This window comes from Temnothorax americanus, unplaced genomic scaffold (assembly GCF_048541705.1).
Source record: "Temnothorax americanus isolate GAGA-0224 unplaced genomic scaffold, ASM4854170v1 Scaffold4, whole genome shotgun sequence".
Classification (NCBI taxonomy): Eukaryota; Metazoa; Arthropoda; class Insecta; order Hymenoptera; family Formicidae; genus Temnothorax; species Temnothorax americanus.
Genome location: NW_027509547.1, coordinates 3,496,937 through 3,510,237, shown reverse-complemented (window position 1 = coordinate 3,510,237; position 13,301 = coordinate 3,496,937). Strand labels below are relative to the sequence as shown.

At 39.5% G+C, this 13,301-nt stretch overlaps 2 protein-coding genes across 2 annotated transcripts; both read left to right on the top strand.

Annotated features, from left to right (window-relative positions):
• On the top strand, positions 1 to 10,317 carry Chsy (Chondroitin sulfate synthase). Its single transcript, XM_077415800.1, has 5 exons — positions 1 to 948; positions 4,789 to 4,929; positions 5,249 to 5,429; positions 7,494 to 7,850; positions 8,358 to 10,317. Exons 1-5 carry the CDS (start codon positions 133 to 135, stop codon positions 9,311 to 9,313), a joined length of 2,451 nt encoding a protein of 816 aa, XP_077271926.1. The 5' UTR covers positions 1 to 132; the 3' UTR covers positions 9,314 to 10,317.
• Positions 10,318 to 11,735: 1,418 nt separating this feature from the next.
• Positions 11,736 to 13,301, top strand: LOC143902695 (lysozyme). The gene has a single exon (XM_077415808.1). It carries the CDS (start codon positions 12,208 to 12,210, stop codon positions 12,697 to 12,699), a length of 492 nt encoding a protein of 163 aa, XP_077271934.1. The 5' UTR covers positions 11,736 to 12,207; the 3' UTR covers positions 12,700 to 13,301.

The window sequence follows — 13,301 nt, the reverse complement described above, 5'->3', positions numbered from 1 at the left end:
AGCGGACAGAGCGATGGGATTGTCCAAAGGATATCCTCTGACAGGATTAATTGCTACACCTGAGTCGGCGATAACGGGTACCATGACGAGGATGAGCCCGACCGAAGACCCAGGGACTCCCGAAGAGTGCAAATGGGAGAGGTGACACATCACCCAGTGATGCGTAAACGGCGTGGAGTAGGCAGCGCCTTTCTGGGCCTCTTCGTGGGCCTGATTCTAGGTTTCCTGATCCTGAGCTACCGTCTGATCGTCTTCAATCAGCAGCAACAGATTGCCATTTGGACCTCCATGCCCGGTTTACGGCCATCGCCGAAGACATCGCCGCGAAACATGCCGTGGCTGAAAGACGACGAGCGGATCAACAGCTCAACGTCGAATCTGGTGTTTGTGGGCGTGATGACGGCTCAGAAGTATCTGGACACTCGAGCCAAGGCCGTCTACGAAACGTGGGGCAAGGAGTTACCCGGCAAGATAGTCTTCTTCTCGTCGGAATCCTCGACGGTTCCCGAAAACTGCCCGGATCTGCCTTTGGTGCCGCTTCCGCGGGTAGACGATACCTATCCGCCGCAAAAGAAGTCCTTCATGATGCTGCAGTACATGTGGAGCAATTTTGGCGATCGCTTCGAGTGGTTCTTGAGAGCGGACGACGACGTGTATGTGAGGACAGATCGGCTGGAGACGCTGCTGAGATCCGTGGATTCCAGAAGAGCGATGTACATCGGACAGGCCGGCAGAGGGAACTCGGAGGAGTTCGGTCTGCTATCGTTGGAATACGACGAGAACTTCTGCATGGGGGGCCCGGGAGTGGTGCTGTCCAGGGAGACGCTGAGGAGAATCGTGCCGCACATCAAGTACTGCCTGCGCCATTTGTACACCACGCACGAGGACGTCGAGCTGGGAAGATGCGTGAAAAAGTACGCTGGGATCCCCTGCACTTGGAGCTACGAGGTAATTTCTTCTCGTGATCTCTTCTCGTGATGTTTACAGAGGACATTAGCACGATCGTATTATAGAAGAATCGTTATTTGCAAACGAGTAAAACTAAGAAGATAATTTTCCTAGGCTGAAAAGTTAGTTTACTTTTTAAATCATCGAAAAAATATGTAACGATTACGAAAGCACGCTTCCTTTTCTCGCTATATTCTCTATTTTCTAAAAACATATAGATTTAAACTTATTGGAACTAAGTTTCTTTAAATCAAAAATACATTATTTTTACTTGTTAGTAAATAAAAATAATAAAACAAAGAGGAAAATATATTCTTCTCGTTGAAGGGCGTTTGCTTCGCTATATCGATTCGTTCGTTTTATCACCGAGAGCAAGTGCGTACGTCATGTCGTACGCAGATAGGTAACTAAACTTTTTATCTTATCACGAGTCGACAAGACTACATGCTAAATGCTATCTCGCTGATTGTCAAAACAATATTGCACCTTGGTCTCATGCATACTCATCGAAATTATCGTCCTTCTGAATTCTTCTCATTGCCAGTTTTGAAACAATATGACATAACTTTAACGGAACTTTGTAACTGCAATACTTGACCTAAGATATCCAAGTCAATTATGACGTTAATCTTCCACTTCTTTCATCCAATTCCATCACAGCCAATTTCGCTTTTGTATCGATAGCTTCGGTCACAAAGGATTTTCTTTTCACTTATGATTCTACGAACCGCACGCCCATTTTGTCGGGTTTATTGTCACTGGCGTGATATACTAGAGCTATTCTGGTCGTTCAATTTCTTCCTCGCCTCTGAGGCTCCGCCGCGTGCACTCGCAGAAACGCATGTACACGACAAACGAAACGATTTGTTGATTAACACACACGCAAGGAAGATTAAACGCCGGTTTATCCGACGTTGCACACGCTTGTATCTTATGCATCTCTCAAATTTCAACTCAACATCGCGCTGAAGCAGTTTCGCTCCGATTCCGAAACATCATCCTTTTGTTTCACAAAAATTCGGAAGAATGCTAAATGAATTTTTGCACAAAGTTTTCTGATGTATACGATGTATGATTTTTTTTTTTATTGCGTTATAGTAGATACCAACAATCGCTCGCGATCGAATTATTTGTTAATTTTAAAAATATCCCGATACATCACTCTCGCAATCATCAATCGACAGTTGAGATATTTCCACACAGAGCTATTCGTCATCTCAGAATGTTAAAGGGTTAATTCTCTTTACCGGTTAAATCCCAAATTAAATTGTGCGTAACTTGATCGGGAATCGGGGCGCGATGCTCATATAATGGGCACCCGGCTTGTCATCGTCGATTTAAATACATGAACCACGCGCGTAGGCACTGCATCACGTACCGGGCACGTCCATAGCGAGGATTAGGTCGAAAGGTACAACGTACGTATGAGGATGTTAGTCATTAAGTAAAAGTGAATTGTACCCTGCTAACCCAGTGGCCAGATCGAGCCATTCTTCTTCATCTTAGTGCTCGTGGTCGCATTAGGTTGTACCGCTTAAATGACAATTTGTCCACACGAAGTGCTTAAACCTTCGCACGTCGCGATAATCAAGTAAAATTGGTGCGCAAACTCCAAAGAGGATCATTCGAATAAAAGAGACCATACAGCTTTCGTGATAAAACAATAAAAAAAACTTGCTTGAGAAGAATCGTGAAATATCGTAGATCTTGTTTTATGAATTAAATATATGTGTTATATACGAGAGACAATATAAATTATATATATCAATTTTATAAAACGTAAAATAAATATAAACATTTTTGTAACTGATAGTATATAAAATCAAACCATGTATAATTTGAGAAATAACATTTTGCATTGTGCAAACTAAACAATTCTGATCAATTTATTTTTAGAAACAAGTTTGAAAAAGGAAAACGAAACTTAAGTAAAACTTGATTTAAGAAAAATACGTCCTTCCGCCTTCCTTTAAAAACATAAAAAAAGCATTGAGTGCATCATCTTAGCGAATACATCGTTAAGAACAGCGACTCGGCAAAAGCTGTATAAATGAAAGCGATAACAATTCATGCGTTAATAATCACTCCATTATTCATTCGGAAAAGCGGAAGCGCGATGACACCGTCTCGCGCTATGCACCGGTCGCGATGTAGGTATATACTTGCGTGGGTGCGCACGGGCTCCCCGAAGCACGTTCGTATCGCCGCCGCGACCGCGGACGAAAGGTAAAGTGCACGGATGAGGATGTCACTCGTTAGGCCCGAACAAATCGTAGCCTGCTGACCCACTGGCTAGATCGTCCGTTCCCGTCTTGACACTCGACGTAAGGTCGAAACACTTAACGATCCCGATGCGACGTGCAAACGCCCGCGCGACGTTCGCCGTGGAGGCCGTTCAATGCGTGCCACGATTGATTGATCGAGGCGTGCATGTGAGACTCGATAAGAGATTTATCGGTCCAGGCAGTGGGTCAGGCTTTTGTTACGGCGTCTTTCGCCGCATCTATTACGGCCGGAGAGACCCAATAACGGCATCGCGATATTGCGCTTTAATTCCGCGAAATTAGCGGTCTTTAGTGACCTCGGCGAGAAAAGAGTTTATCTAATCTAAATGGGTTGATAATTGGTCTGATATTCCGTGAAAAGATTAATAAAGCACGCGTATCTTGAAAGAAATTAGGAATGCTTATATACAGCATGTTCTATACAGAAATCTTGAAAAGGAGAGACTTTCTAAAATAGAAATGGAGTTTGTAAAGTGTCAATTTACTTGTCATAATGCTGAAAAACGCATATAAACATATAGAATACATATAATTCTTGAAAAAAAAAAAAAGATAAAAGTGTAAAAGTATCTCGAAAATTTTTCAGCAATTATCTCACTTTTTTCGAAAGCGCTTTAAAAAAATACGCAAGCATTTTATGTGAAGTCCAAAGCGCGATAGATTTCTTCACGTAACTGCCTGAGCAAGTCACGCGATTTTTCGCGATGTCGATCGTCAAGGAACGCCGAGACGTAATTCTGCGAAACAAGAAACCACCACACCCAGCGTTATGATTAACACCCGCACCGTGCCGGGTTTGGCGTTTCGGTCCAGGCGTTCCGAATGGAAACGTTCTTAATGGTAATTATTATAGGTCGTAGTGCGCGCACACGGGCAGGAAGTTCGTACTTTAACTCCGCTTCTCTGCCCGCGTGCTAATTGCCGTTTGACGAGGCTCCGCTAGCGCGTGCACTCACAATCCGACATCCAAGCTCGCGTGGAATCGGCAGACGCGATTCCATTGTCGCGTTGATCAAGCGCGAGCGCGCAATTCAATCGTCGTTCTCTTAAATTGTAAATAATTCGTCGTTCTTAAATCAGTTTCGGTCATAAGCAAAGCGCGTGAAAACCGTCGATTATAGAAGAAATACAAATGCCAATGTATCAAATTTTTATACAACAGTTCATCTGCAGCTTTAATTATTTACACTACCTTCAAATTATTATTATATTTAAGATTCTAAATTCTAGTGTAAAGATCCTTATCTATTATATTTGAGATCAGCTTTGTTATTTATTTTATTTATTTATTTTATTTATATTTTATTTGTGTATTTAACTCATTTAATTTATTTCTATTTCAAAGATGTGGCAAAGTTAAGCTAATAGTCGCCATGTTTGATGATTTCTTTATGACTGTCGAATAAATACCTCATTATATGTATTTGTTAAATCCAAAAGAAAGAGAAAAGATGCGTGTGGAAAGAAAAAGATTATTTAAAATAATTAATATGCATTGTGTGTGTGTGATAGAAATAACATATGATTTGATCGTAACTCATAATATACTCGACAGATGCAGTCGATTCTTTATCACAACAGCAGCGGGGCCCAGGCGTTCACCGGAAATCTCAAGAAGAAGGAGGTTCATCGTGCCATCACTTTGCATCCTGTGAAAAGTCCGCCTCACATGTACAGGCTGCACAATTATATGAGGGTTGGTATCGCATCGTGTATCGTAATTACGGTAATCACTGCAATTACATGAAAAAAACTGCATTACTTATCCGTGAACTGTTAAGTAATTTGATAACCGTTATACGCGTGCGAGGCGAGGAGAAAATCGCTTCGCTATTCTAGATTCCTTTGACGTCGCGTAAAAACCATCGAGTGGAAGAAATACGAGTATGATATGTCAAATTTTAATACAAAAGATTTCATCTATTGCTTTAATTATTTAAGAGAGTGCCGCTTCGGTTTACTTATTAAAAAATTATCCTTTGCAAATATTATACTATGTAATATGTCCTGTCCAGGGACTGCGAATACAAGATCTGCAGCAAAAGAAGATCCGTTTGCACAGGGATATTTACGCGATGGCCCAGGAATTGGGAGTGAGCCTTGAAAGCTTGAAGAACTACGAGATAGCGGAGGAAGTACGTCTTTTTCCCGTCGATCCTAATTCCGAAGATTATCCCGGCGACACAGATATATTGGGTACGATTTCCTACTTCCGTCATCGTGAACCGACGATAAAAATCGAGAGAACCATACGTCGCTTGTACGCATCTGTGCTTTCGTTATTTTTATCTACCGTTGTAACAAGGGTAGCTCATCAGAATTAGAATCATTAAGGTGCTAAAATAAGATTGCTCCTCTAGATTTATGGGTTATGAAATTATGCGTTTACTCTATTTACCAATTACACGCGTTTTATATTTATATATATATATATATATATATATATATATATATCAACACTTTCGCGTGTCTTTCTAACAGTATTTCGCCGATCTCTCTCAGGATCGTAAATATATGCATAAAAACTGTTTATCTAATGAATATTCCGCATTACACACTCCCTTTTACCACGTCCATAAATATCGTCGTTTTTCCTATTTAAGCATTCTTACAACCTCCCGAAACATAAAACATCTTCAGAATGATAATAACCCACATTTTTCGGTCGTAAAACTTTTACTGTACTTTTGCTGCTAAATTAACGCTTCCGCATTTACGTGTGGCTTGCGTCGACGTGCCATCGGGACAACGCGTCGAATCATATCCCAGAAGGATTGTAAATCCATTTGAAATCGGATATATGCTCTCGGAGACGCGAAAATTATAATGCGTGACTTTGTATTGCCGCGTTGTACAGCTTCTCGCGTTACATTTCATCGAGAGCGTTTCGCTCTCGTCGCAAATTGAATCCCACGAGAAATAAATGATCTGAGTATCGATATTGGTAGAAATTTATCTTATCTTCAAAATCAAGAATTAACCTCGATCGTCATTATTGTCAAAACTATTTTAAAAAACAAGTAAATAAATTTATGGAATTAAGAAATGCTAAAACGATTCCGTTTTATTCCATACTTAATACTTATTCGTTAAATGATGATAGTTATGTCACAAAATGACAGAAGAAATGTTCAAAGATTTTAGAAGATTTGGAAATAAGTCTTTAATTTACAATCTAAAGTCTGTGTGTAGAAATGGTTCTCTTTTAATCTCTTGCAATTTAATATTTTTTTTTTATTATTATTATATTTCAACCACACTCGTAATTTCGATTAGACCGACCATTTTAGTAGCATTTCTCTCTCTCTATAGCCAGCATTTCTTATTAATAAATCTATTCAGCTTGATTACCCTATGTGAGTTAATGGGTTTAGCACAGAATTGAAACTAGACACACGACCACGCTTTGACGTATTTATCGGACGTAAATGATTCAGAGAGTTTCTCTATCGTTACTCCAATCATTTCTTTTTCCCTATATTTCTCTGAGATTTCGCCGTATTATCGCATTAACTCATATGTAACTCGTACGCAGTACTTACGCTGCAATAAATTCGAATTAACCGACTCAAAACTCGAGTCGGGTATAGTTTGTCAATAAAGTTGTAATCGAGATCGCGATTCAAGGAACATTGAAATCCTAGAAGGAATTACTACATTAAATTGCTTCCTCCAGTTAATTTTCTCTGTCATTCTCATAACGCTTGATACAAACAAACACGATTTTCGTATCGAACATGTTGCAACAATAATCTAGGATTAACATTAGAGCGATTAATCAAAAATTTTATACGATAAAGCATGACATTTATATGTTTTCTTTTATTTCCAAGCCGCCGGCTGAAATTATTACGTGTTTACGATTCCAAGCCGTAAATATAACTTACAGTACCTACTCTCTAAGAAGTAAATTGATAAAAATTAAATGGGCAAAAAAATTTATGCTCTAATATTAAATTTCCAGTCTTTGTGTGTATTAATGTTGCTTTTCATATATATCCTCTATATATATTAAAAAAAAAATTTTATTTTATTTTTTTTCTTGTGTTATATAGTATAGATATATAATTAAGTATTAAATATCGAAATAAAAGAAATTTCCTCTAGCCTCTATCACAATTTTTAAATTTCTTTTGAGAGACTTTTTGAGCTACCTTGATATAAAATTTGCGTATTTTTAACAAGTTTCGACACTTAGTGTTAATAACGGAAACCGGTCGGATTCATATTGATTCGCTAAGTAAAATCTTATTTGTACAGGTGTGCCGGCGAGTCTTCGTTCGTACAAGCCGGCGATGAGCGACGAAGTGATCCCGTGGGACTTCCTCTTAAAATTGGAATACAGTTTGACCGATTCTAATCCCAGGCGACGTATTCACAGCGACATCAAAGAGGGCCTAGAGGATATCACTCGTGAGGTCATGGCTTCCATTAATTCTTATTCAAGGCAGCGGGGCCGCGTTGTCGAGGAACGGTCCGCTCTTTACGGATACAGGAGGGTGAATTCTTACGGAGCTGACACAATATTAGATCTTTTGTTGGTCTATCGAAAGTACCGGGGCAGGAAGGTCACTCTGCCAGTCAGAAGACACGTTTATCTCCATCAACATTTTATCGGTATATATGTTTTTCATATACACGTAATAAGAAGTGAAATTATTATTTTTAATAATTAATTAATTCTTTGATATCTGAGAGATACATTTCTCTGTCTTATGTTAAATAATAATGTTACAGATATGTGTATATAAATGTTAGCTAAAATATATAGACATCCTCTAATGTTCTTAAGTTAAATTATTAAATAGCCAGTCACGGTCGATTTAAAGAAATTACTTAAATTGTTATTCTATATACTGGCGAAAGAAATTTATTATTCTGTTAAAGTTGAATTATTAAGCTAAATTATTAAAATGCAAAATTGTAGTTGCTTTGCTGAAAAAGTATCGTACACTATAATTTATTGAATTATAATTTCATATATAATTATTTTACTTAAAATAAAAGATTTTGTTGGATTCTAACGCTTCTGCATGATGAAATTTGTGATAACGTAATAAAGATTTTAAATATTATTGAAGTAGAGCAATTATATTCAAGTACAAAGGTTAAATGTTCTTTCAGGATTAGAGATGCGCGAGACAGTGAATGGCGTCGAAGTCCAACCTCGGCAGGAATCAGACGACAAATCTATTCACAATTTACTCCACCGTGGCTTCCTAAATCTCAATTTCAACTCTCAAGAGGAAGATCCGGTGCAGAGCAAGGTCATCAACTTTATCCTACCTCTGTCGGGCCGCTACGAGGTCTTTCAACGATTCCTCCAGAATTACGAGGACATCTGTTTGGCTAGCGGCGAGAAGACGTCTATGCTCGTCGTGCTCTACCAGCACAAAAGCGAAAACACCTTCAACAAAACGATAGATCTGATCGAGCAGCTCAAGTACAAATATCGCAGTGCCACCATACAGGTTCTACCGGTCTCCGGGGATTTTTCCAGAGCGCGAGCCCTGGACTTGGGCGCGTCAAACATGCGGGCCGACGATCTGATGCTGTTCATCGACGTGGACATCGTGTTCACGGGTTCGGCGCTGAACAGGATACGCCTGAACACGCTGTCGGGCCGCAGAATGTACTTCCCGATAGTCTTCAGCCAATACGATCCAAAAGTCGTTTACGGCGACGCCAGAAAGCAGGACAAGTTTACCATAAACGAGATCTCCGGGCACTGGAGGCAGTACGGCTTCGGAATCGTTTCTCTGTACAAGAGGGACTATCGTACCGTGGGCGGTCTTGATCTCTCGATTCAGGGTTGGGGCAAGGAGGACGTGGAGTTCTTCGAAAAGGCGGTCAAGTCCGACCTCGACGTCTTCAGGGCGGCGGACAGGCACCTGGTGCACGTGTATCACGAGATAGAATGCAGTAGGGAGCTCTCTAACCTCCAGTTCTCCATGTGCATGGGATCAAAGGCTGACACGTACGCCGGAGTCGAGACCTTAGCCAACATGATTTACAGCAACCCGAACATACTGCACTTCGCCAAAGAGAGAAGACAGAGGAGGATAAATCCTGCTGGTTAATGATGGATCTATGCCAAATTGGGACTATCGGCCGTTAAGGGGCGATACAATTTTATTAGAAATCGTAAACGAAATTGTAAAGATATTTTTCTCGTTACACACTCGCCTTCGGTCGCGCGAATGTAACACTGACGAACGGACTATCCGAACCCTTTCGTATCTCGTTAGTCACCCTGCTTGTGTAAATATGGAGTATAGTTGTGTGAGTCGCGCAAAACAAATAAAAAATCAATACTCTGACATTTTATTGTGTGACGAAATGTATATATCGGAGCTTTAATCGAGAATACAAAGTTCAAAAAGAGTTTGATTGTGAAACATGATTGGTATTACGATTTTCGAAGATAGATCTGGCGATCGATAAAGATCACCAAAGTCACTGCAAGCATGCTAATAGATTTTTAACGTTAAGGAAGGTATGTAATAAGGCTTTCGTTGTTAGTTTATGTGATGATATTATTCTCTACCGCCCAATGATCTTTTTTTTATTGAGGCTAAAAATAAACGAGTATCGTTTACTTTTACATCAGTTGCAATTAATTGCCGACAGTTCTATAGGAATTGAGCGTAATGACATACATTTATAAAATCGTTAGCCTAGGTAGGTAAATGTAATAAGTATCATAAGTAAATGTGATATTATCGTGCCTTTAAAATATTAATTTTCGCAATTTCATGTACTGCCAACTATAAACACACCGTTACGATTATTTGAATATAGACGCAGATACTTCTAAATTGTCGCATTGTGCGCTTCACATTTTATATATTTACACGTAAAAGGCCTCTGTCTGCAATAATTGGAATAATACTCACGCTTCATTGAATAAAATTCTTATATTAAGCAATAACGTCATTTTAATATTCGTCATTCCTCTAAACTGAAATATAAAAGGTAAATATATAACGTAGATCAGCGAATCTTTCTTGAATGCTATTATTTTAAACAAAGCATTTAATTATTTGATAGCCAACACAAAACGTCGTTATAACATTTGCTTATTTATTAATTTACTTTACATAATTAATTTATTTATTGAAGTGTCATTAAAACATTTAAGTGGCATCCTAATGTTTTGAATGCATCTTAAACAGATTTTGAGCGCTTTTAATTTTATTCAGGTTTCTTTGCAAATTAAACTATACAAGATAAATATTTCTCAAATCTCAATACTATTTATCTAATTGCGATTTTTAATTTAATGTAGTGGCTGCCTGTTATTTAAAAATACTTAATTTTTACAATTGCAAAACAAGATCTTTTTGGGGTACATTGAAATCTTGAAGTCATTTAATTCTGTTTGATCTCAGTGAATTATTCTTATCGATATTTAAAGTAATTGGAATTAAGAAATCAATTATTCATCAAACTCATCTTGAGAAGATTAGAGTTTCTTTGAAATCCAGTAGTTAGAAGCGCGGAGCGAGTCAAACTTCAATTAAAAATAACTGTTGATGTTATGAAAATCGAGAAATAACTCAATTTAATAGCTCACGCTATATGTGATAGCTTATCAAGCTTTTGAGTGGCGTTTGATGAAACGGAAGAAAAACGCCTACATACGATTTGTTTGACAACAGATAATAACAATGTTACTTCGTGGAAGAGTGGCATGACTTTTCCATATGTGGTGCATCGCACCATTAGTATTTAGAATTAACATTCTGATTTAGAATGCAGGCAATAAATATTATATAATAATGCTCTCACATCGCCGCGCGAAATAAAACGTATAGGCGTTAATTATGCTCGAATGACGCATCTGATAATTTCGCGGGGAAACAAACGTATGTATAATAAAGTATAGTCAAAGCTGAGCTATTTTCAAAGCTCGTGAAAAAATAATGTGTCGCATCGATTAATGATAGTGTAAAATACAGACAGTGTAGACATTTTTTATTTCTTCTTTTCTTACCCGAGCAATTTAATTAATGGTATAATAAAAAAATAAAATGTGAAATATCTGGCTTCAGATTTTTTACACTTTTAATTTTTGTAGCTCGTGTGATAAATAACTTTATTCGTGATTTGTCTCCGTAATTTAAAAATCCCAAGAATTTCACGCCTGTGGGGAATTATACTGACTGTGAGAAGAGACTGCGCTGTTTTTGTAGAAGAGGTCGATAACACTGTAACACTTCTTCGATTCTATTATCTCCTGTTTGTCTTAGAGAGCGCTAATGACCTCTTCGGAGAACGTCACCCTTATCGGACATGAAATTCTCTACTCGTGGAAGCCATGGGAGATGCACATGTGCATTAACAGAGCAGAGATGCGGCGAGATCGCGATGCGTGACGCGCAATAGCGGAAGGCGAAAGGAGGGTCTTATCGACTTGCGTTTTATTACGGAGTTGGTAGATAATAGCGTATATCTCAAGCTCAAGGTCGCCTGCAATCGCTCGCGGCATTAGCGGCAGACAGCGCATTTATAAGACAGAGTTCCGCGTGAATCCTCAGTGCGATATATCGTTGTCAACACCTTGCATCACGTTACGTTTCGGAAAGGAGACGCCGCAAGGTCGTTAATTTACCTAAGTAATTGAAAATATCCTGAGCAGCCTACTCGAGCATAATTCTTTATCAGAAGCAGTACCGATTAACGACAAACACGTTCCAATTAAAGTTGTTCAAGTGCCGAATTAGATGCCGGACTGTGACGAAGATCTTCATCTTTTAATGTCTTTCTAATCACAAAGTGTTGAGGTTTGAGCCTCACTGAGTGATATCCAACAACTAAATTCTTCACACGCAAACAGCCGTTGGATAGCTTCAAGTTCGTTACTCGATTCATTCGAGCAGTCGCTAGTGATTCAAGTGATCGAGAAAGACGCCTTTTATACGACTTGCCAGATAACGAGTATTAATCGGCGAATATTAATTCTCGTCGAAGAATGAGGGGATCGTGGGTGATCCTGTTCGTCCTGACGATCGTAACCGTCCATTCGCCGGCGGAGGGGAGGATACTCGCGCAATGCGAGGCCGTGAGGGAGCTGGAGCGTGCTAAGATCAGCAAGACCTTAATCAGCAACTGGGTCTGTCTGATGCAAAGCGAAAGTGGGATGAACACGGCGCTAGTGACTGGTCCAAAGACAGCCTCCAGCTATTCGCATGGTATCCTTCAGATTAACAGTGCCAAGTGGTGCACCAGGGGACGCACAGGTGGCATCTGCAATAAACGCTGCGAGGACTTCCTGAACGACGACATACAGGACGACATCGCGTGCGCCAAGAAGATCTTCGATCGGGACGGTTTCAAGGCGTGGGACGGGTGGATGAAGAAATGCAAGAACAAACCGCTGCCCAATCTCGCGCACTGCACACGGAGGAGAAGAATGGCAACCGAGATCGAAACGGCCGAGGACGAAGCCGATCCGATCCTGTAGTGATATTGTCGTTTGACATATTGACTACAATCGATACGAGAGATTCGAATTTTGCTTTTAATTTTACTTCCGTAAATCTTTGCATCTCTTATAATTTTTCACGAATTAAATTTCACACAAATTAGAAAGCTAATTACAAGCTTACGTAATCGAGCCCATCAGATTGCATTCCGACAAATTGTTTCCGTTAAAGAATTCTTCTAACTGCGCGCGTCGTACTCGCGACGTACGCAATACGTTGCACAAACAAAGTACACCGGTGTGCTTTATGAATATGGATATAAACCGATTGGATCGACGCCACTTATGACGCAAGACCCGCATGACCGTCTTAAACTTATGTTGCGCGGCTTGGCAGACGACACTACGCGAAATGGTTTAGAAATTTCACCTGTTAGAATCGCAAAACCGTACGTGATGAGATTTCGCCGATGTCTTCCCCATTTCATCTCTTTATACTCGCATTGCGTGTGTGACATTTAAGAAGATCATCTTTGCCCCCAAACCGTGGAATGTCGTATCTGCGAAATTCAGAAGTAAAATGCATAAACCTTGTGTAACTAAGTGTCTCTGTGTAAAAGCGAAGGGGTAAGCTTTTAAAA

Excerpts from the sequence above, each read along its gene's own strand:
- Chsy (XM_077415800.1), top strand. The coding sequence starts at position 133 with ATGGGAGAGGTGACACATCACCCAGTGATGCGTAAACGGCGTGGAGTA. Across the intron at positions 949-4,788 it reads CCTGCACTTGGAGCTACGAG|ATGCAGTCGATTCTTTATCA; the intron begins GTAATTTCTTCT and ends TATACTCGACAG. Across the intron at positions 7,851-8,357 it reads TCTCCATCAACATTTTATCG|GATTAGAGATGCGCGAGACA; the intron begins GTATATATGTTT and ends ATGTTCTTTCAG.
- LOC143902695 (XM_077415808.1), top strand. The coding sequence starts at position 12,208 with ATGAGGGGATCGTGGGTGATCCTGTTCGTCCTGACGATCGTAACCGTC.